This window comes from Abramis brama (genome assembly GCF_963993115.1).
Source record: "Abramis brama genome assembly, chromosome: 3".
Classification (NCBI taxonomy): Eukaryota; Metazoa; Chordata; class Actinopteri; order Cypriniformes; family Leuciscidae; genus Abramis; species Abramis brama.
The window spans coordinates 10,457,809-10,482,891 of NC_139965.1; the positions used below are offsets into that span (position 1 = coordinate 10,457,809).

The 25,083-nt window shown below is 38.0% G+C and overlaps 1 protein-coding gene and 1 long non-coding RNA gene across 2 annotated transcripts in view; one reads left to right on the top strand and one right to left on the bottom strand.

The window, feature by feature from the left end:
- Window positions 1-17,534, top strand: part of LOC311080146 (Fc receptor-like protein 5) — a 130,597-nt gene extending 113,063 nt beyond the window's left edge. The window contains exons 7-20 of the mRNA XM_084109917.1: window positions 428-706; window positions 805-1,158; window positions 1,234-1,512; window positions 1,601-1,864; window positions 3,109-3,360; window positions 3,452-3,562; window positions 7,992-8,072; window positions 8,982-9,035; window positions 9,144-9,194; window positions 9,298-9,366; window positions 9,450-9,527; window positions 9,845-9,904; window positions 10,037-10,106; window positions 16,001-17,534. Of these exons, the coding sequence (XP_083966043.1) occupies window positions 428-706; window positions 805-1,158; window positions 1,234-1,512; window positions 1,601-1,864; window positions 3,109-3,360; window positions 3,452-3,562; window positions 7,992-8,072; window positions 8,982-9,035; window positions 9,144-9,194; window positions 9,298-9,366; window positions 9,450-9,527; window positions 9,845-9,904; window positions 10,037-10,101 (1,997 nt within the window). The 3' untranslated portion in view covers window positions 10,102-10,106; window positions 16,001-17,534. The remainder of the gene's footprint in view (window positions 1-427; window positions 707-804; window positions 1,159-1,233; window positions 1,513-1,600; window positions 1,865-3,108; window positions 3,361-3,451; window positions 3,563-7,991; window positions 8,073-8,981; window positions 9,036-9,143; window positions 9,195-9,297; window positions 9,367-9,449; window positions 9,528-9,844; window positions 9,905-10,036; window positions 10,107-16,000) is intronic.
- Window positions 17,535-20,015: 2,481 nt separating this feature from the next.
- On the bottom strand, window positions 20,016-21,035 carry LOC311080226. The gene is made up of 3 exons (XR_014605534.1): window positions 20,974-21,035; window positions 20,832-20,894; window positions 20,016-20,219 (listed from the first exon to the last, which is right to left on the bottom strand). It is a non-coding gene; the product is annotated as an uncharacterized lncRNA (long non-coding RNA).
- Between the last annotated feature and the right edge of the window lie 4,048 nt (window positions 21,036-25,083).

The following is a 25,083-nucleotide window of genomic DNA, read 5'->3' on the forward strand; positions in this document are numbered from 1 at the left end:
TTCTTTCAGTTTTAAAGTAAAACATGTTTTGTAAAAATATATATTTTATATAAATAATTATATTTTTTACATTATATACATTTTCCTAAACTCAAACTTCTATAACTTTTTTTTTTTCTGTTTCACTTTCATGATTTTCACTTCTACAATAATCTTCCAAATGTCTTCTTTAAAACAAGAGCAGTCATAGGTCTATATTCCTAATCATTCTTGATTTACAACTACTTAAGTTTGGATAGTGATGTTCATGTCTATGTAATAAAAGAGGGGTGACAGTGAAGGGTAATGTGGAGCTCAACTCTTTTCTTATGCACTTCTGTATCAGCCACATCTGTTCCAATAAGAGGACTGAAGCAATTATTTGAGTCATTTAAATGCTCATTTATTTGACTCTTGAGGATCTGAATCTGTTGTTGTTCTCCTGCAGATCTAAAGCCGAAGCCTGAACTCACATCAGATCCTGCAGGAGCTGCACTGACTGGAAACACAGTGACTTTGACCTGTCGCATGGATCCGTCCACTGGAAACTGGGACTCTTACTGGTACAAACACACACTGAACCCTGAGACAGAGAAGACAGAAACAAACCCCTACAGCCTGAAGATTGATTCAGTGTCTGATGGAGGCCAGTACTGGTGTAGAGCTGGAAGAGGGAAACCAGTCTATTACACACAATACAGTGATGCACTGTGGGTAAATGTTACAGGTGAGAGAGACTGTAGTGTGTGATGCAACAAATACAGATCAGAGACAATATCTACACAACTTCTGAAACTATAAATGCAATAATCTGTGTTTGTACAGTGAGTCCTAAAGCTGTGCTGACGGTACGACCTGATGAACGAGTGTTTAGAGGAGAAACAGTCACTCTCAGATGTGATATAAAGTGGGGAGGAGACACTGAGTGGACATACAGATGGGAAATAGAGGGAACCAACAACTGGGATAGAAACTCTGCCAATCGATGTACAGAACAAGACTGCTGCACCAGTGGAGCTGATAAACAGACACACAGAAAGGCTGTCAGTCTGTGCTCAACACAAGAGTTAAACATCAGCAAAGTTGAATATTTTCACAGTGGTAATTACAGCTGTAGAGGAGAGAGATCAGACTCACAGAAATCAAACATCAGTGATGCTGTTACACTGACTGTCTCAGGTGAGTGTGTGTTTGTTGTGATCAGCTTCTCCATCAGTTTCTCTACGGCTCTGTAACTGGTGATGTTTTGTTCAGCTGAAGCTCAGGCATCAGTGCGAGTGTCTCCACAGCCGTGGCTGACTGAAGGAGAATCAGTGACTCTGACCTGTGAGGTTTCAGGCTCCTCTAAAGGCTGGACGTTCAGCTGGTTCAGAGATCATGATCATCTGTCAGACAGCAGCAGAGGAGCTGGAGGATCTTACACTCTCAGTCCTGCTGCTCTACAGCACACAGGAGTTTATACGTGCAGAGCAGAGAGAGGACGACCAGCCTATTACACACACAACAGCAGCTCACACACACTGTGGATCACTGGTGAGGGTTTATGCTTGTGCTCATCCGGATCTGTGTTTCACTGCAGTCTCTGTGCTGTCAGTTTTGATGGAGATTTTCCTCTTTTCAGGAGTTTCTGCTTCAGTGTCTCTGGTCATCAATCCCAGCAGAAGTCAACACTTCTCATCTGACTCTCTCTCTCTGAGCTGTGAGGATCAGAGTAACTCTGCTGGATGGACAGTGAGAAGATACACAGACAAAGACACACAAACTTGTGCAAAACAAACAGGATCTCGATGTGTAATGGACTCTCTCAGCACATCTGACACTGGAGTGTACTGGTGTGAGTCTGAATCTGGAGAGAAACGTCGTCCTCGAAACATCACTGTACATGGTGAGTCCGGTTTATAATCACGACATCTACTAGTCTAATGTTATAACCTAAATTATAATTACAGTCTAAAGACATTTTCCACTAATTGTTTTCTGTACAGCTGATGACAGACTGACTTCTGTTCAATTATTTGAATGAGTTTCTCCATATGTATCTATTCGCGAGTTCGCATGGCCATTCAATCTTAATATAGTTAATGGTAAATGAACTTGGCTTTCTGTCCTCAAAGGAGGCTCGATCTAAACCCTCTCTGACAGGACAGCGTAGAGGAAGAATAAGATAAATGGAGGAGGAGATGGGGGGGAGGAGGGATGGCGTAAGAATTGTCGCTGCTTATATACGCTCATAATGATGATTGACAGGACTGAATATTTAGGCTCCTCCATTTAGTAACTTCATTTATCGTGATGTTTCATGAACCTGCTCTTAAATGCCACATAAAAACAAAGCAAAATGTGACTGGTCACTTTTCACATTCATCAGACAGTTCTTACCATATAAATTGGCAGATTAAACTGCAAAATGGACGTGTTTTTATGCCAGTGGTTAAAAATCTGATACACAACCAACAAACTCTCATCCAAATTTGTAACTATTTAAAATTTTGGCAAATTGGTGACTAATGTGTGTGAATTTGTACAATCTCATTAGTGTAATGTTTTTGTGCCCCACTGATGGTTGGGTTTAAAGGTGGACCTTGATTAGCGGCATCCAAAAGCCACATAGAGGCTATAGAGGAATAATCCTTTGCGACTCGTTTGCAGTCGGTCGTCATTTCCATCAAAAAGACTGATGAACTTAGCTTGCTTTCAATTTTATTTTGATAAACTATATAAAGCTTGATACGGCATTCAAACCGATGCAATACGGTCAACAGAAAGTTTGCTCCCACTACTCGCCTCTTCCAACCCTCAAACAATCCACCATAGAAATAATAAAGACAGCAGAAGTGATCCGCTGTGCCCATGTGACAGTGAATAACCAATTAGAAATAACAAAAAATGAATGCTCCTACAATGCTTACTTTTTTCAACAACAACAACAAAAACAGTTTAAACAAAACAATCATTTACTCATAAAATAGTTGTTGTTTTTTCATTAGATTTGGTAAAACTACACGACATTAGCATAAGAAAGCTTGAGAGGTATAAAGTACAATTCATAATATCAGTATTTTTCTTATGATTTGTTTTGCTGTATTCTTAATATTTACAATATTAAACACACATTTCTTGTGTTTGTAGACGGTGAGGTGATTCTGGGGAGTTCTGTTGATCCTGTGATTGAGGGAGAGACTCTGACTCTACACTGTTTACATCGATCTACAAACTCCCCGATCCTCAGCGCTGATTTCTATAAAGACGGATCACTGATCCAGAATCAGACGACAGGAGAGATGAGCATCACTACTGTCTCAAAGTCACATGAGGGTTTCTACTACTGTAAAACAGAGAGAGGACAGTCACTCCACAGCTGGATCTCAGTCAGAGTCAGAGGTCAGTGATGATCAGTGATGATATTATTGTATATGATCATACAGTATCACGTCACTCACGGACAGATCTGTGTGTTTGTCATGTTCTTCAGTCTCAACAGCTTCATCTTCTCTTCTGGTCATTGGTGTGTCTGTAGGATTGAGTGTTTGCTTGTTGTTCTTCATCTCACTGGTTCTGCTGTGGAGACACAAACACAAGAAAGGTGTGGAGCAGTTCATCACATGTTATGAATTATTAAACCACATGAACAGCAACAAATGGAAGATACAGTTTCTGAGGCCTAGACAGCAGCTGCATGTTTATTAATACATAAGCAGTTGAAGAGTTTGGTTCCAAAACGCAATAAATCCATTTTGATTAATTTGAGTAAAACTGTGATTTCTTTACCAAGAAAATGGCAAGATGAAAACCACTATTTTCTATTTCAAACTTTCACATAGCATCTTTAAGTTATAAATACATAAAAAATTAAAATCCAGATTTTAATTTTCAAAGATTTATTATAAAAAAAAAAAAAAAATTGCCCCAAAAAAGCAATAAATCCATGAAACTTTTTTTTTTTTTTCAAAATGTAATTCTTTGAATCATTGAAAAAAAGTATTAACAAAAACATTAATGGCATTAATAAAAACTCATACTTTGTCATGTTAGGAACACTGTAAAGAAGAAAGATTCACATCAATTTTATATCACTTGTAGGTCTAAAAGATTTTTTAAAAGATTTTATTCAACCCATAGCCCTGTTGAGCAAGGTCACCATGAGCTATTGATAGGTAAAGGAATAGCTATAAATAGCTCACAGTGACCTTGCTCAACAGGGCTATGGGTTGAATAATGCCTGAGTTTTGCTTCCAGATGTAAACTATAAATAAAAATCACATTCATTTTTAACACACTGTCCTATGCATACTATAAATCCATTACATTAATATAATATCTGTGTAGAACTGAAATAGAATAAAATAATAGAACTGTAAAGAAGATTAAAAACTGATTTGCACATAACAATTGAAATTACATTCATATTTAATTAATATATATAATTATAATAATTATATTGCATTAATATAACAATTGTGGCGAGCAGGACGAGGCTGAGGGCCGTGAGAGAACGGCGCGAGGCCGGTGGCGTGATTGATGATGAGCGACACCAGTGTGACACACCGGTCTCGTATCTCTCACGGCGGAGCGGAAGCATAAAGGATGAGCGACGACGGTGCAGGACGAAAGAGGACAGACCTGTGTTTGTGTTTGTTTGTGTATCAGTGAATGGTCACTCTCAAAAGGCTGACACAATGGGCAGCTACTCTTCATGACTGTCACAGTCAACATCGTTCGTCTGTGACTGAGTGAGTGCATTATCATAGAAGGCACGCACATTGGCACTCACACCAATTTCAGAGAGCAAGTTCAGCACATCCTTCCTTTTTTCTTCTTTCACTGTGCTTTCATTGGGAAGCTGATTTGGCTTGAAGTTTGCCCACTTCTTTCCTCTCTTCAGTAATGAGTGATAGCAGTATTCACTGCTATACACAGCCTTGAATCCCAGTTTGTCATTCCTCAATTCCAGCATTCTTGCATCACTTAGCTTAAATGACCTCTGTGCCTTTACAAAAACTTGTGTTTCCGCCTTGAAATCATAAGCCTTCCAGTGTTGCCCGTAGATGTGAACATTTCCATGGTTGCGCAAAATTTCGTAATATTCCTCCGGCATAAGAATGGTATCCTTCTTTCGAACCTGTTGCTCAATCCTTCCAAATACACGGTCCACAGGAAGAAAACTGTGCCCCCTTATAGGGAACACATACTCCACACTAATCATAGGAAATGCCTCCTTCATCCAGGCAAACAGCATGGACAGAAGATTTATATTTTTGTTTTGACCGAAACAAGAATCACTGAACAATCGCAGCCTTTGAGCGCGGTGAACATCACCACTCAACTGTTGACGTAAACAGTGGTCCAGAGCTGAAGCAGTCATGTTACTACCTTTTCTATTCTCGTGCTCCATCCATGTGTACAGATGAACATCGTCCACTGTTTGTTTACTGCCCTTCCCATGGTGAATAACAACACCAAAGACATACATGTGCAGCTGTCTGGAATAGTATGCCTGACCAATGGGGGTTCTAGGGAGTATTAAATTCTGCATCATGTCAAAGCAAAGAGTCACTGCATCATGATCTACCTTCCCCAGCAAATCATAGAACGCCCGTGCTCGTCTCCTGTGTAAATTGTAGGATGTGGACTCACTGCGTTTCTCTTCTTCAGTTAAGCTGGGGTCCTTAACTCTCAGTTGAAACTTGGCACATGAAGAACAGGCATCTGTGGCAGGATGCCCAAATCCAAGGTTGAAGTGCTGTCGAAAAACAGTGTAATACAGGGAGTAGATGACTAAATCATGATTTTGCTGGTCGAATAGCTTGTGCATTCTCATCACGCTGAGGTCACTGGGTAGGTATTTCCGGCCAGGTGCTCCCCTTCTTCCATAATGGCTAGCCCTACACGTAAATGTTTGGATGTGAGCCATCACAAGCTGCTTCTTGGCCTCATTTTCAGCCACCTTACGAGCACCACCCCTGCGTTCTGGTCTGGCTGTAGCGTTGAGTGCATAATACTTTGCCACTCGAGACACACGTTCCTTGCCGATACCTACAATAAAAAAATAAAAAAATACATTTATTTGTTTATGCATGTATGTATGTATGTATTTATTTATTTAACTTGTAGTAGGGCTATTTATCAGATGCTTTTTGACCAACCAGGACATTTTTGCCCAAGTGGCAAGCAAACAAACAACGCTTTTAAAACATTAAAGATTCAATAGAAAAGTGTATCATCATGCAGGGCTGATGGCCAGCATAGGCGCTACATTTTCACAATATAATGTTACTAAGATGACAACTAAGAGCAGGATGGGATAGTAGGCTATGTTTCTATTTATAGTTTTAAGTGAGGGGCACGTGAGGGAACACCCCCTTTCGCTGATCCTCAAAAGTAATAATAAGCCAGAGGCTCCGTGCCAGTTCACGGCACAATCATAATTGTGATTTGATTTAATATTGACTCATTTGGATAAATATAAGGTAGGCTACACAAGATAGGCATTTATTTTTCTCAAATAAAAAACAACTCACCTAATGATGTAAACATACAGAGAGCCCTATCAGCTGGCAGTATTATTTAAGGTTAAAAATAACTCAAATTAAGTAACTTATGCGTATAATGCGTTTTTTTTTAAATTATAATAACTTTATTTAATGATATGAGTAAAAATATAATAAATATGTAATATAGTAGGCTACACATATTTAGCTCTTTTTTTCTAGCCAACTAATGTGCTATAGCCTATGTTCATTAAATGGCTTTCCTGAGGTAAATATGTGAATAATTTTCTCCAGCTGTTTTATTGACCCCTTTGATTGATTGATTGGTCGATATTAAGAATGAGGAATATACATTTCGGTAAGTTGTACTGTATCTTTCAACTGTGTTCATTCGTGTTTATTTATTAGCAGAGATGATCGTTCACATGCCGCTAGGGATCTGTCGCGTCACATTTACAAGCGCCAAAACGGTATTTATTGTTTGAATTTCGTAATAAAAGTGACAGAATCTGAGAGCTGAGATTTTTTTATATCATAAGTAACCTGCTCTGATTTTTCTGTGCTGGATGTGTGGCGTGAGAGCGTGTGAAAAGTGTTAATTGCGTGTGTCTCACGGTGAATGCGTGAGAGTTGGCAGCTATGCAGTCCTCTATGAATAGTATAATTAATAAATCAAAAATAACCTTACCCAATACGCTGCAAAAGGTGGTCTTGCAGACAGGCATCTTTGTCGGATGATCTTCAGTCAGCAAATGGTATTCGTTTGTGACCTCCCTATTCTTCTGTATCTCGCTGTTGTCAACCTTGGGACGTCGCCGCTGAACTTTTTTGACGGCGATAAGCTGTAAAATGGCTTGGTCCTGCTCGTTTTTCGTTGTCTTCGAGTAAAATAATTGAAAATTTTTCAAGAGATCCCCTGGGGTCAATGTGTCAGCGTGACAGAAATGTGATGTTGTCGCCGTGTGTTTACAGGCAATAGCCGGCATTTTTCCTCCTCCCGAGTGCCTCATCTTTTTAATCTTCTCGCGTAGATGATTCGATTTAGATGGCTTACGTTTCTTCCCCACCACAGAAACCACCACAGGTTCATCAATGCCGTCAAAATTATTCATTTTTGTTTTTGTTTCTTAAACACAAAATACTTATATATAAGAAAAACTAGAATGCCGGATGTATTTAAAGCGCCGCCTTTACTGTTTACAGTGCGTGGAATGGTGCGCTGTGATTGGTTGAGCGGATGTATTGCGTTCTGCAGATAAAGTAGACTGGCGTTTGACGCGGTTTGGAAACAAAGGGAGTAAACATGACAGAATAACACGCCGGATATAGCATTTTACGTAAAATTAAATATTGATTTATCAATATCGACCAGATACAATACTGATTTTTGCAGAAACTCATTTTTTTTTAAAATGGCGTTTATTGCGTTTTGGAACCAAACTCTTCAGTTAATGCATATAATCAGATTAAATGTGAGTGACAAAACTCTTACAGTGACCATAATGAACTTTGTCTCTATTGTAGATCAGCACTGTAACATTCAACAGACATCAGTCCCGAATCCATCTGGAGAATCTCAAGCGTTAAACTCTCCTCTGCAGTCTGGTCAGACGCAATAACAAATTATTTACATTTATTTATTAATGTTTTTCCCCCCTTTTTAGACTGTCTTGCTCTTAAAGGACAAATCCAGTGAAAAATGAACCTGGGGGTAATTAACACATGGTTACCGAGTCGATCGTTCCCTGCGATGCGTTTTCATGAAAATCGAATGTATAGAGTTTTATCTTTAAAAACAGATTAGGCCATAGCAGTAGTATATGGGGCACAGAGTAAGTAAAAATAAATTGCTAGTTAATACCACTAACAAGGCTCAAAATAGCCTCACACTAACACGGTAACATAATGAGGGTCCCTACATACAAACCGAAGCATTGAGAACTTTGTAAGTGTACAGACAGTTTAATAAGAAGATACTTTATAAAGACAGTACATTACGCGTTGACATGCAGGATCCATCTTGGAAAACAGCCTCGACTAATCGAGTCACGAACGCCGTCGATAGGATAGCTGGTCGATAGGAATTACGTTTGTGAAATCTAACGTAGCACGGCGTTCGTGGCTCGATTAGTCGAGTCTGTTTTCCAAGATGGCTCCTGTATGTCAACGCGTAATGTACTGTCTTTATAAAGTATCTTCTTATTAAACTGTCTGTACACTTACAAAGTTCTCAATGCTTCGGTTTGTATGTAAGGACCCTCATTATGTTACCGTGTTAGTGTGAGGCTATTTTGAGCCTTGTTAGTGGTATTAACTAGCGATTTACTTTTACTTACTCTGTGCCCCATATACTACTGTTATAAGCTAATCTGTTTTTAAAGATAAAACTCTTTACATTCGATTTTCATGAAAACGCATCGCAGGGAACGATCGACTCGGTAACCATGTGTTAATTACCCCCAGGTTCATTTTTCACTGGATTTGTCCTTTAAACTTTTTCCCTATGCTTTCCAGCAGATTCTGATCACATTTATAATGAGTTGACTCCAGTGAATAGTGGAAATAAAGGTTGAGTCTTAAAAAAAAATATAGAAAAAATCTACACATGCATCATGAAAAAATCAACAAAAATCATTAGGTCTGTGATTGACTTGTTCCTCGTTGTGTTTTTTTCAGACGTCACATATTCAGAGGTCACTGTTAAGAAAAACATATCCGCGGATAAAGGTTAAAAACCCTCTTCAATAGAGTCATTAACCAATAACATTTATGCAATTTTAGTTAAATATATATATATATATTTCTTTCTAATTGACTAATATTTTTCTAGACAAAATCATGGCAAAGTCAAATAATGTGATGTACTCAGAAGTGAGAACAAAAGTAAAGAAAAGCAAAGGTGAGATCCTGTTTTTCCTGAAGTACAATATTATTTGTCCAGCATATTCTGAATAATCTGATTTACTTTCTGTTCTGTATTAGATATTAATACTGCAGGACCCAGTGATTTGACTTACGCACAGATCAATATACAGGACAAAAAGAAAAGCAAGAGCAAAGGTAAACTCTCAACAAACTGCATCTAAACACAACTGTCTGAATGAATCATCACATTTAACTAGATATAATATATAATGCTTCTATATTATCAGGCAAAGAGAACAATTTACTATCATTAACAGAGCTGATAAAGACCTTCATTTTGGAAATATAACAACAGTCTCAACAATCACATCTGTTACTGAATCTGCTAATAAACGTTCATTGTGGTTTGAGAGGTTCTGTTCTCTCTTGATATAATCATGGATTATCAGTTATTATTGTAGTTGCAGATGTAAAGCGTGTGTTTATTCTCTGTTTCTCTTGTTCACTGTCAGGGAAGAGCAGCGAGTCTGGAGACACTTTATACTCTGAACTGAAGAACAACACAGATAGAGGTGAGAGAAACAGAGTCAAGCTTCATCACTGTTAAAGTTGAACTATTAAACATCAACAGATCAGAATGATTCATAAAGTAATGTGGATCATTGAGGAAGTGTGAAAATCTCATCAACATTTGTGTTCTTCAGGTGCTGATGCTGGAGTCGGTGATGCAACGAAAGCTCAAGTTTTAAGGAAGAAAGGAAAACAATAAAACACGTAAGATTTTTTGTTGCAAGGATTTTACAGTCACTGACAAGAAGTTCACAATTTGCACTTTCATGTAGAATATAAATCTGTTTTTAGTGATTCAGTTCAGTTATTTGTGAGGATCAGGTTCATTGTGATCTTAAAACTGTAAATCATCAACAGCATGAGCTCAAATCAGAGCTTCTTATTGTCCACATTACCCAGATAACAGGGAACGTTCTTATAACTTTAGCTATTGTTCTGGCAAGTTTCCTAGCTTTTCTCCTTAATTTATTAAGGATCACTAACTTTCTGGGTTAAACATGTCTTACGGTTGGATGTTACACAGTAAAATCCCCTGTGTTTAATGAACAGCTCTGAGTGAGCATTAGTGACGACACCTGATGTTAAAGGTGGGGAAAGCCGTTTTTGAAATATGCTGTTGGCCAATGTTGACATTTGAAATCAACGCAAACAAACACACCCCTTCTTTATTGCTCCGCCTCCAAAACTCCGCCTCCAATCCTAACAGCCCGAGTCGGTCTCGAACCCCGATCCCCTGCAAGCGAGGCGAGTGCACTAACAATGACGGTATACACCACATTCACTAGCAGTCGTCAGCGCGACTCTCACTAGCTGACCTCCGTTACATGAGCAATCCAAGAGTAGATGTTTGTTCATCATATGAGAAGCGCAACAAAATAATGCTTATTGAAAAATAAAGCGAATCAAACCATGGGCCCTATTTTAACGATCTGAAACGCAAGTATCAAATGTGAAACACAAGTAACTTTGTGGGCAGATGTCGGCGCTGTTGCTATTATACCGGTGGGATAAATGACTCTTGCGCCGACGCAAATCTAAAATGGGTTGGTCTGAATTAGCTTCATTACTCATATGTGTGGTTTGGGCGTAACGTGAAATAAACCAATCAGAGCGTCATCTCACATTCCCTTTAAGAGCAGGCGCGCTTGTTCCATGGTGGATTGCTATTATAACGGTGGATTTGCCAGACGCACGCCAGGAGCGGTTCACAGCCGAGGAGACCGATGTTATCATCAGGGCCGTAAAACACAGAGAAGTGACATTGTATGGGGATGGAGAAACACACCCAAATTAGCTCCGGTTAATCAGGCGTATAATAATTTGGGTAAATGTGTAAGCTAGATTTATGCCTATTTTTTCACATCTTCATGGACACCACAATGATTTCCCTCGTGTGGAATATTTTTCCTTGTAATTATGTATGGTTTGCAAAAATTTCAACTGCTGCTTCTGTGTAGATGAGAGAAGCAAAGTGTGTGTGCGTTGTGCACACTCTACATTATGGCCAAGCATGCGCCCTTAAAATAGCATCTGAACGCGCCACTGAAAACGCGCCACTGACTTTAGACTAGGGTTTTCCTGGTCTGTGGTGGAATTGTTTTCTGGAACTGCAAAATAGCACCAGGGAATGTTTGCGCCGGAACACGCCTCCTCTTTTCGCTGAACCGCCCCCGGGAGCGCAAGTTCATTCCCTAATTTACCGACGTGCGTCTGCCGAGGGAAATGTCCGCTGTGCGTCGGGTGCAAAATAGGAATGATACATGCGTCGGTGTACAAAGTCAATTGCGCTGGGTGCAAGATAGGGCCCCCAGTGTTACTCACATGTGGAGCGAATCAAAGCAACGTCTGTGTCTGTTTTCAGGCCTTCCCGCTTCGCTCTCTCCAGCCTGATCATAACCCTTCATTTTTCAGTGCTATTCTTCTGAGCTTTTCTCTTTTGTATTGTGTCTCATCTCTATTTCTGCAGTCTTTCTTCAAATCTCCCTCCTCCACCGTCATGCATTGGCCACACGCGTTTGTTGTTGTGTCGATGCGACTAACTTCTAAACAGCATATTTCAAAAACGACTAACCCCACCTTTAATGAGTAAAATCACTGAAGGAAAGAGGAATAAACATTTGAAGTCCCCATTGTGGTGATCAGTGTTTCCTGTAGTTGATTCCTTGATTGTTTTAATTAGTTTTTCTCTGGCTGTTTTAACAGTGTGTTCAAAAAAGTATTTTAATGTGTCGGAAGGATTCAAGACAGAATAACATCCAGCCTGGTTTCATTGTTAATAGCTAGGTATTAATACGTAATTTCAAAGACACAAAACTTACTTTTTTTTATGTTTGGATAGATGATGTTGACTGTCATGGTGACGTTATCATGAAGTGCCTTATGCACTGATCAGAAGTGTTTTTTTTTGTTGTTGTTGTTATTAATTAGTTTAAATATTGTGTGTGTCGCGTCAGCCTCTTGGTAGTTTCTACCGTGATCCTCTTCCTCTATTTACTCCTGTAAAAGGTCTACCTTTATAGAGTCAGGAGGAGTCAGGTAGTCTTATAATATTCTCTTCTCTGATTATATTATCTCAGGGTCAGCTCTGATCTACTGTACCCCCTAGGCCTGTGGTTCAGAAAACAGCCAAGCCTACCAGTGTAGTGTGGGCTAGTTCAGTTCACCACAGCTGTCTCTCCTGTTCCTGCTCATGCTCTCCCACGGCCTACTCAGTTGCGACTGTTTGACAACCTTGTCTGGATATCGCTATAAAAATCAGTCTTTTTCAGACAGTCATCTCATGAAACCCCAAAAGGATTCTTACTCTAAAGTAATGAACAGACTGGGACAATACTATCAGAGTTTTAGGGCAGTCCTCATTCTCATTTTACTATTTCTTGCAAAGGTAAAAGCTAAATACACCACTCTATGCCAGCTAAGCTGGAAGATCCATGCCAGAGACACAATTACATTTTAAAGCTTACCCTGTCTTTGTTCAGTGTATGTTTTCTTCTCTAAGAATTTCAGGTTTCTTATCTTGATCTTTCGGGGAGTATTACAGAAACTTTCTATCTTAAGACTTAAGTTAAGATCTGACAAGTTAATTTAGGATTTTTCACACATTCGTATTAAAGAAGCGAATCTGAAGTTGATTTAGGATTCTTATCCTATCTTACAAAATCTCATCTTATCTGTAGTTAGGAAATCTTAAACCCCTCCATCAAGTTCTGTAATCAACTCTCAGGTCTGTTACCAAGCAACCAAACAGCTGCTGTGTGACATTCAACGGAAAAACTCTAGAGATTAAAATGAAGAAACAAATTAAGTGGTTGTATGTTGTTGTGGGAAGAAGGACATTTAACAACTTTAATAATCATAAAATAAATAAACAAAATGAAAGTAAAGGCGGCAGCCCCTCACAGCCGACTGCCGCACACACATAAACTAAACAAAACATAAATAACACAACATAAATAGTCCAGGCCTGTTCCTCTCTCGTCACTCCTTCTTTTATGCCTCCGCTCCTCTGTGAGAGATACGAAAGCGGTGCGTTTGTACTTGTATTTTGAAAATACCTGCATGTAATTACAGCTGTAATTCATTAATTTATTAATTATAATTATTATAATTAATAAATTACATTTGTAATTACACTGTTTACCCTTCCCTTACATCTTAACCCACCCAGGCAGAGTGATGTTATAACATTTTGTTTTATTGTTGCCTAAAATATAGGCTACATACTGAGATAACCGGAGTAGCCGGAGCGAGCTGAGTGACGTTATCAAGTACGCTGCTGCTCCATTTGCAGATTTACCGGACTTTCATCCTCCCGTCTTTGGGAGTCCGTTCTCCTGAGTCGAACTTGGCAAGTCTGAACTTTGCATACTTGGTATTGAGAAACGTCTAAAGATCTGGGGCCTCATTTGTAACCGTTGCGTACGCACAAAACAGGCCCTGAAAGAGGCGTACGCCACTTCCGACGCATAAGTTGTGATTTATAAAAACAAACTTGACGGGAAAATTTGCGCACCTGCACGCAAACTCTGACCCATGCGTACGAACGTTTTGGAGATGGAGCAGTTTGGCGACACCGATGGTGAGCTGGAGTTAAATGTCTTTTTGGTCACTTTTAGACAGAAAATCGAAAGAAAATTAAACATGTACAGAAAGATAATACAAATTTCACTCACCAAGCTGTTACATGAAACAAATATCCATCCCTTCTTAAATGTCCGCGCCAGCGAGCGCGTTGAGCCGTTTAGTGAAACTGACGCAAATAACAGTTTAAATAAATAAAATAATGATTTAAACTATGTTTTGCTTCTGATATAAACATTTAGATTAAATATGCCATTCAAATGAATGGAGTTAAACACTTAAACATGAAATTATTACTGAGAAGTTACAACATTTTTATATTCAATCAATAGAAATATTTGTTGTGGATGCAATGTTTTTTTAACACTTTTCCAGTGGCGTGCTGTGTTTTAATGTTTTAACCACAGAGATAATTGCTTAAATCATGATAATACCAGATTGTCTGAGAAAATAGTTTCGTGCAAATAATGCCCAAGGCCTATCTGTTTCCATTAAAAATATAAATCAATTAAAAATACAATTCGGCCAGTGGAAAAGATTGAGAAAAACTTTCTCTGAAATGTATTTTACACTATTTGATTTATGTATTCAAAAACAAGGCAAGGATAGGCAACTACTTGATTTTTATTAATGTAGCCTAATGCGTCTTGTACAGTTAAACGTTATCACGTGGATGAATAATCATATGCAAATGATATGCAGATGAGGATCTGCATAGTAAAACTAGGTGTTGTAAGCTCCATATATGGTTATTTCGGGGATTTATAAACTGAATTCTGCACAGGTTCTGGCGTACGAACGGTTTTATAAGTCTGAATATTTTTTTGCGTACGCCATTTTTGGCTTTCGGGCGCACGTACATTTTTATTAAGGTTCCTACGCAGAGTTTTATAAATGAGACCCCTGGTGTGTCAGACAAAGAAGACGTGCAACATGTGCAGTGTTGGGCCTCCAGGAACATGGTTAGGAACCACTGATCTAAATGTTTGGAAGAGAACAGTCCATTTCTCTTGACGTGTGCTACAGACCATGTGATAATCTATAGCAAAAGTCAGAATTTCTGAAAATTAAACAGTCTTTTTTTTTTAGCAACAGTGTTATACACTCAAAGACATCAACAATCAGCATATGAAACATAACAATCTTGACATCATGTTGACATACAAAACTCATTAATGGAGCCCAGCATGTATTTCGGCATGAATAAATTATTTAGCTGAATTATTTTACTATTTATATTTAAATAAGTTTTGTTACCATTGTTTAGGTTTGTATGATGACTGTTGATGTCCAAGTGTGTCTCAACTATTACACAAGAGGTGTCAACAGCTGGATTTATGACCTTTTTCATTGATGTCTCAGCTTTAATTATTTAAATCAGTTATTTAAATCACTTTAATGCAGTAATGTGAATGTCATTGGAAAGACATGTTGAGCTGCCTATTAATAAATCTCTTTATCAATGTTGAATAGTTTTCCAAACTGTAATTGCTGAAAGAGAAATAAACTAACGAAAGTCAAGAGTCCAACTAAAGCAAACACTGATCACCATAATGGTGTGTTCAAATGAAACAATAAATCATCAACATCTAAACCTCTGTTAATTCTCAGTAAGATCTTCTGTAGACGTCTGACAGACATAAAGTCAGTCTGGTTAGTAATAAGTGAAGCTGGTAATGCTGTTAGTGGAGTTGTTTAATCCTCCTCTGTGAGTTCTTCAGAGATTTAACGTATTTTATCTTCAGTTGATTTCATCTAAGACTGTGGCTGAAGTCAGATGTAGTTTCTGTTCTTGTTTCACTTTCCTTCAGTGATTCTGCTTGTTAACAGCAGGCGTCCGGATGTTTGAAAGATTGTTTTAGGAACATCGTAATATCCTTTTAAAAACATTCCTCTAGCATTATGAGAACTGGACATTTTAACATTTCCATCACCAAAACATAATGTTTGGAAAACGTTCTTAGAACAACAATTTGTGGAACTTGAATAATTAATCAAACTGTGTTCTCTTTTTAAAGGTCCCTGAGAGCAGTGAAGAAAACAACGGCAAAAGAAAAACACCAGCAGAAGAAATGAACCTGAGTCAACTGCTCATGCTTGAATGAAAGAGAACTGCACTGCATTATCTACACACATATTATATAAGGACATCTATCTTTAATATATACTAAAACATTTTCTCTAATGAGCATTTATTTCTAACACGTCTTATTAATTATTGTCTGTGTTTTTGCCAAAACAAGATGATTTTTCTTATAGCATACAGTGTTGGGGGTAATGCATTACAAGCAACACATATTTGTATGCATTTAATCTAACTTTATTGTCCAGTGTAGCCTACTTGCTGCTGACCTTCGATGATTCAGTCACACCATAAGCAAAAATGACTTTAGATTTGTTGTTGTTATTGCTGAAGAAAGTGTTAAACTTTCTTCTCCTGCATCCTATTCTTCTGCAATCTTGAATGGCAGCAGCTGAAAAGTTTGTTTGAGCGCCCTCTACTGTACACGCGTGGATTTGCATCTCCTTCAGCCTTATTATTTCAATTTTGGTGTGAAAGGGCCTTTACATTTTCCCAAAAATATTATTATTATTATTTTTTTTTACTTTTCAAAGTAACTCTCCCCGACACTGCTCATTTATAGCCTACTGTTTTCTTACTTTAATTTATTTCATATTTGCTGTTTTTTGCTGAAGTTAACAAAGTGTAAGCTTTCTATTTGATAAATAAAGCGTGACATGATATTTTCTTTGCATGACTTTTTCACATTTGTTAACCTAAGATCACAAGGGTTGAAAAAATGTTCTAGATTGTTGTTATTCTTATGAACAAAAGTAATGACCATATTCTAAACAGTTCAGTGAAGGTCACGGGTGTTTTCAGTGTATTTTCTGATTCTCTGATGCTGTGACTAAATTGCCCAACAAAGGGAAAGTAACTACACATTATGAGTATGAAAACTGATAGCAATCAAAATTCATTGAAATCTTAGCTGTGTTTTGACTTTGCAGTGCATTATTATTTCACACTGAACAGGGTGTCGTCATTAAAATAATATTTCATCCTTGAGAGCATTTAACGCTTTTAACATCCAGCAAACTATGCGAGCCATTAAATCAGCAGAGACTGCTAGATGAGAAAACCCATCCCATACAGAAATGTAATATATGTCAATATATGTAAATTACATATATAATGTCAGTGCCCATGTATGTCTGCTGCGTATATGAGAATATATGCAAAATTCATATATGTAAAACACATATACATATATGAAACATATATTTCAAAATATAGCAAAAATGGCAGTTTTCATGTAAGTGCCATATATTTTCCTGTATATGCACATAAATGTGAAATATATGTAAGACGCATATATGTATACATGCATATATGGTTTAAACTACCCCTTTAATGTTTACATACCAGGAAATAAGGCGTGGACTCTCTGGCAAATGTAGATTGCTGGACATCAGAGTTGCAAATTCCTGAAACAATTTTTAAAAAGGACAGCACAACGATCACAGAACTCAACTGACAGCTTTTGATAGCATTTTTTTTTTTGCCGTGAACCCGTGAAAACTATTTTTGTCATAAACTGTAATAAAAAAAAAGTAAAAAAAAAGGTGTGTATGTGTGTTGTTGTGTATGTTCTTCCAATAGCTTACAATGATATCATGTTGCTTGTTCTAGATCACTCGTCTCAGTAATTAGTAAACATGCCAGTTTTATTCTGTGTCAAATGTTCTGTATAAACAAATTACTAAATATTTTTCATTGTTTTTCATTACAGGGTTTGAGCTAAACTCTGCAGGAAAGTGGATCTCGAGGGCCAGAGTTGCCCACTGGTTTATTTAATGTAACATCAATGCTCTTTAAATGGTTGGTTCACCCAAAAATGAAACCAAATAAAATCACCATCATGTCGTTCCAGAACCCGTCGAACGTATAACCCGGAAGCGCTGCACTGTGTTTAGAGACGCTATTCTCGTCGCTTCATAACATTAAGTTTGAACCACTGAAGTCACATGGACTATTTTAACAATGTCTTTACTACCTTTCTGGGCTGTAGCAACAATGACATCAGGCCAGCTGTTTTTCAAATTAAGTGAATCATGAGGGTGTCGAACACATCGTCTTTGTCCTTAGGGAGGCAGCTCTGGTTAATTATTCCCCACGGGGTAATTTTCCAGCGCCCGTGTGGCTGGGGTCCCCCCCAGTTCAGCGTGTATTCCTTTGTTTCTCAAGTGTCTTCACATTCCATAACGGAAATACTGACAATTTTATTGTGTGTTAAATCACACTTTATTTGTGTGTAATTATGCATAGGAATGTAACGTTATGTTTTTCCTACCTTTACCTGTCACCCTTGGTATCTGTCTGACCGTCCTGTTTTAATTCAACCAGTCACACATAGGAGATTACAGTAAGATGTATTGTTCTGTGTGTACAATCTTAAGAGGAAATATGAATTCTTTCTCTCATAAGACATATGGTCAAGGTAGGCGTGTCTTCTTCACACAAAGAAACTTTTTCCCGCTTCAGATCAGAAGATCTGATTTGCTGTTGTCCCAAAAAGAGGGCGTAAACAGATGTATTTTAAAAAGAAGAGACCTCCACTTCTCGCTCTCTCTCATCTCTTGCTCTTGCTCTGACCTCCTCTTCTCCATGCGCAGCGCTTCTCCTCCCAACGGAACCAGCTGGACCAGGCCTTGCCTTGGCTTCTCCTCTGGGACGCATACCCTCACGTCATGTAGAAGCTGCCGTTCTTTGCAACTAAGTTATATATATTTGCCTCTTCCTTCACGGGAGATGAATCTTATTTTCCGGTAAACGTTACATTCAGTGAGCCTTTCAAGCTTCCCGCGACACCGGAAGACGCAGCAGAAACAGGACACCGTCCGCGCTTTCCTGCCTCTCAGCCTCACCCGAACAGAGAACAGACTTGCAAGTATATTTATATCTGTCTAAAAGCTGATTCCAGGTGTCTCGTAAAATTAGGTTCTGTATGTAATAATTACTAGTCTTTCCTCTTCTCTCTTCCTTTCTTTCTTTCATTTCATTTATTCTGATCACATTCTTATGTTCTTGTTTGGTTAAATGTTTGTTTGTTTTTATTGTTTGCATTTTTATGTACGTTTATATTTGTAGCTCATATAATCTCTCTAGTTTTGCATTTATTAAAATCCATTTATACTTTTCACTGTCTCTGTGTTTGAAAACCCACCTTATAAAGTCAATGAAATTAAAAGATCTAATTAAGCTACAAGCTCGATATTATAGACTACATTGAGCAGTTTTAATTAATAAACTCAGAAAGTTTGATGTTCGTGGCCAGAAGATAAAACTTTCTTGGAGTTTGTAAAGGGATACCCCTTCTTAACTGTGATAATCTCACATTTATTCGCTGGACGAATGACTGATGACCAGACCAGTTACAGAACAAGGTAATCTCGATAATTGATAAAGTAAATGTACATGCGATTTCTGAATTATTATGACCATGAGTTATGATTATTAATATTTCCAAAATTCCCTATATCCTTGAGCTAATTCGCATTTACCCAGAGTCGTTTATGTTACAGGGCCTTGAAAGTGGTTGTTGTATTGCTGTCTATGTGGGGTCAGAAAGCTCTCAGATTTGAGGCCAGCAGCCGTATCACCCTGTAGCCCAAGACTGGTTTCCCACTGAAGCTCAGCAGGGTTGAGTCTGGTCAGTTCCTGGATGGGAGACTCCTGGGTAAACCAGGTGTAACTCACTTCAGAGTATGTACACCCTAGGTTCGTAGGAGCTGAGAAGTACAGTAATAACCAAACAACACAGGTGTAACATTTTGAAATGTGTAATCTTTTTAGTTCAACAAAATATTTCAACACTTCACAACAATTGTGTGCACACTACCTATGGGCCCAAAATAAATGTAGAATAAAATGAAATGTCCTTTTTGAAAATGTTCCTTGGAAATTGTTCTTAGGGGTCCCAGAGTTCAATCCAGAGTTTGAGTCAGTTAGTCAAAAGGGGGATAGTCAAAGTCAAGGGTAAGTATTCGAAAGGGAAAATCTCGTTGGTGTCGGTTTGTTGAACTGACACAATCCTACCACAGGCTTCCGGAATGCTGTGGTGAAGGTTCACAGTTCATTGGAAAGGCTCGCCATCTATGGTTCAATGGTTCACCTGGTATGATCCAAGGACTGGAGCTTCTGGAGCTTCTGCTCGCCTCATGAAAAGACCTGACCTGTATATAGAACAGGTTCAGTCCAGAATCTATGATATCAACTGGTTCTTGAAGTGTTGTACAACATTATATTACTGTTCGGAAAATATCATAGCATAGTTCACATGAAGAAAACAATAGCTATTTTAACTATTAAAGTCAGAATATACCATTTTAACCTTATGTCATTACAATGAAATGTAATTATAGGGACACATTGTACTAATGAACTTTTTCTCTCTGCTTTTAATCCCTTTTTACTTAGGATTTTTTTTTTTTTTGATTTTGAATAAAAATAAATGAAATACAGTTTTTAATTGAAAACCATTTGTATGAATTACAGCATTTGCTGATTTAACCACTTTAAATAACTTAAAGTGATATTTTATATTCTCCTGTATGTAACTTTAACCTTTAGTCACATATATACCACAAAGTAAAATGTTACGAAAGCATATTTTTGTAATACATGCCAAATTAGTTTACATTTCTCTTTAAACCATGAAATAAATGTATTTTATCATGTTACATTCCTTCAAAACAACAGAAAATGTTTGAATAATCTCTAATTGGAGCTAGCATTGCCGCCTCGTGGTTTTTCCACACACACAATCATTGAACACCTTAGCTTACCAAGAGAGGATTTTCAGTATGAGAAGCCAGGACAGATAAAAGCGATGGATGGCTCTCCAACTTCTAAAACAAGGTATATAGGTGTTTACATAATGAACTAAATCATATTTAACTGTCAGCAAAAACAGACAAGTTTTCATACCTTTTCTTCTCAGTTTTTTCAACTCGTGGGAGAAACCGAAGCAGTGCTCCATCTGATTTTAGCGATGTAAAGCTAACGGAAGTATTTGAGCACGCTACTTCCGGTTTCCCACAAAATAAAATGTATTTTTCAAAATAAAACCCCCATTACTCATAAACGTGAAGTATGGACAAATAATGATACAATTATGATACAAATACAATTAACTGGTTAACCCCTTTTTAGGCGGGTTACATCGGCTTCTGCTGGAGAAGTGTTAGTGAGGCCAGTAGGGGGCGCTGCTCATCCTGGGGTCTATATGGGTCCCTAACGCCCCAGTGTAGTGATGGGGACACTATATGTCAAAGAGCACCGTCCTTCGAATGAGACGTTAAACTGAAGTCCTGACTCTGTGGTCAATTAAAATTTAAACACTTCTCATAAAGCGTAGGGGTTTAACCCCGGTGTCCTGGAGCCACAGTCCTTCCATCGGCCCTTATCAATCATGGCCTCCTAATAATCCTCATCCACTGAATCGGCTTTATCACTCTCTCTCTCCTCTCCAGCTGTAGCTGGTGTGTGTGTGTGTGTGTGTGCATGTGTGTGGTGAGTGCACTGGTGCCGTTGTACTGTGGCTGTATCATCACTGGTGGTGGTTGAGGAGATTCCCCTGACTGGGATGTAAAGTGCTTTGGGTGTACAGTAGTATAAAAAGCGTTATATAAATGCCTCATTCATTTCATCAGAAAGATCTTCATTTGTGTTCCGAAGATGAACGAAGGTCTTACGGGTTTGTAACGACATGAGGGTGAATAATTAATGGCAGTAACTTAATTTGTGGCTGAACTAACCCTTTAAGGGAGAATATAGTGGCTCTTAAAAGAGTCTTTGGGTTCCCTGATCAGACAGCCGAGCTGCTAAACACATTTATGCTCGTGTGAGGGATGATGTTTTATGTGGATACTGGAACAGGCCTTAAAGGGTTAGTTCACCCAAAAATGAAAATTCTGTCAGTAATTACTCAACCTCATGTTGTTCCAACCCCGTAAGACCTTCGTTCATCTTCGGAACACAAATTAAGATATTTTTGATTAAATCTGAGAGCTGATCACTCCTCCATAGGCTTCTATGTGATTGAAACTTGCTGGCCCAGAAAAGTTATTAAAGAGATCATTAATATAGTCCAAGTGACTACAGTGGCTCAACCTTCAGTTTATCAAGCGACGAGAATACTTTTTGTGCGCAAAAACAAACAAAAATAACGACTTTATTCTACTATTAATTTCCTTCTCTCTGGACTTAGAGTTAGTTTATGTAGTGTTTTTGCGTAGCACGTCTGTGTTGCACGTCATCACGCATCACACACATGACAAGCGTCAATCAATAGTGAGCCTACGTGGTGACGTGCAACACAGACGTGCAGCGCAAAAACACTACGTAAACTAACTCGACATCAGTAAACACTGCAACAGTATAGTCAGTCTTAGCAAAGTTTAAGAAGAACATTCACGGACAAATTAAATATGAATTGTGTAAGAATGTCATTTAGAAAATGGCATAGAAGCAAATCCTAAAAGTCTTAATACAGTTATGGAGACTTATTTGGTGATAATAAGACTAATATTTTGAAAACTATTAAATAATGTGAAGAATGTTGAAGAATATTCTAGCATTGGCTAGAAGGAAAAATAACCAAGAGATAATGGTAATATAAGATAAAATAATGCATGGATAGGAGGCTAATTCCTCCTACTTGAAGTAAGAGTGAGAAATGAAAAATGATATAAAACGTGGGTTATTTTAAAACATCATCCTAAATATCATGATAAAATTTAAAATGAAAATAGACAGTATTTCTTTTTAGAGAAAAAAAAAAAATGTGCACATACTTGGCAGCAGAAACTAAGAGTGATATTAAATCACGAATATATGATGATGGAGCATGTAGGCCAATAATATTTAATGAGAGTCACATAAAATTGATTAGGATTATGGAAAATATTGCAGTATCTGTTATATTAAAGTATTCTAATATGCAGAATGTAGACTAGAAAGACTAGAAAAAATTGGGAGAGAAACTGGACAAGGATGGTCAATCAATTTGTAGAAGAGTTGAGAAAACAACTTAAAGTTAATTTAGTATGTTTCCATAACAAACAAAAAGAAATGAATAATTGAAAAATTAGCTCATTATGAATAATAGGTGCAAGTAGACATATTGTAATGTTGACCTGATTGACACTCCTGGATGCAGGCTTATCATGCAAGTGTTTGAGAACAGCAAGAGAGCAGATGAGGACAAACAAGCTCTCATTATGATCCATGCAAGAACACCAAATGGCCTTGACTGAATCTGGAACCCTTCCAAAGAAGGGGGCGGAAATAGCATAAGAAGTCCTATATAGTTTGTATATGCCTCTTATTCAGTCACAAAATAGACTGTACAACAAGATAGACTGTGATAGCAAGAAATGGCCGCTCTGCATCCAGGGGCGTCGGACTGGGGGTAAAACCAGTACTGATTACCAGGGCCCCAAAGGGAGAGAGGGCCCTTGAAAAGTCTGGAATATATTTTATGTTACCTAGATATGTTCATTTCCTAATTAAATTTCATAATGAATGTCAGATGAAATGTAAAATTAGTGTATTGGCTGAATAACTTTGTTGATTGACTGACTGGTTCCACCACTTGCTAATGCACCAAATGGTTTAGTCCATCTGCATGCATTTTGTTTATGTTAGTTAGTTCAGCATCTGGAGGAGCGCAAACTTTATGGGGTGAGATTTCGGTCAGAATTCTGCGCGCGCAAGATCACATTTTGAGCGTGCAAAAGGGCATTTCGCACGCGCGTGAACTGAGTTTTGCGGAGAAATGTTCGTCTCGCAGATAAGAAAATATTGCGAGCGAACGAAAATCAATTTTGCATTTAAAATAAGTATTTGGATGTGCGCGGACGTTCTCTTTCGCGTGTGCAAAGTTTCACTTTCTTGCTCCTTTCATACCAGCCGTGAGCGCTCTCTAAGCGCAGACGGCTCGCTTGCTCAACACAACCCAGCGTTACAAAATGCCATAATTCCAGCCAATCAGAGATGAGACTGCTAAATTCTGATTGGCTGGCTTGAAAACCAATCACAAGACTCCCTGCATCACCGACTGCGGAAGAGAACTAGTGCAGTTGAGTAAAGTTGGCAGTAATATCCTCGATTTGTAGACATGCCATACTTGGTAAGGACTTGTTTTGCATGGCTTTTCCTTATAGCTAGGTATGAATAGACTTGTTAGCAAAGGGACATGGCTGGTAGATATTAAGTCCAAGAACTACTCTGAGAAACCATGGACTGTTTGCAAGAGAGAACCACATCTCTGCTCAATCGTTACTCTATACCCAATGATGAATTGCAGACCTTGATGAGAGATTTTGAAAGAGGACGAAATATGTTTGAGGAAGTTGATACCCCCTACAAAATGACCAAGTATTTTGCTGAAAACCACTCTTTTATCAAGCCAACAGAAATCTTCCTTGGAAACAGAGGTGACACTGCAAGAAAGCATGGTAAATTAACTCAAGTGTTAATAGCAGATACATGTCAATACATATCTATTATTGATACCCTGAAGTTTCTTTTTGACAATGAACAAATGCAAAAGCTCTTTGTGGATTCAACCGAAATTGATGGTAAATTGCGTGACTACTGTGATGGCTCACATTTTACAAATCACAAATTGTACAGTAGATTTCCTCAAGCTTTACAAATTCAACTTTATTTTGATGATTTTGAAACAACAAATCCTTTAGGCTCTAAAACCAAAGTTCACAAAATGGGAGCAGTTTATTTTTGTGTGAGGAATTTACCTGCTAGATTTAACTCGTCTCTTGAAAACATCCACTTATGTTTGCTTTTTAATTCCATTGACAAAGAAGTTTATGGTTTCAACAAAATATTTGAGCCATTGTTGGATGATATTAAATTTCTTGAAACCAGAGGGCTAGAAGTTCAGATAAATGGCCAAAGTTCAGTGTTATTTGGCACAATATGCTTATTTACTGCTGATAATCTGGCCTGCCATTCACTTGGAGGGTATTTGGAGAGTTTTGCAGCCAACAAATTCTGTCATTTGTGTCTAATTGA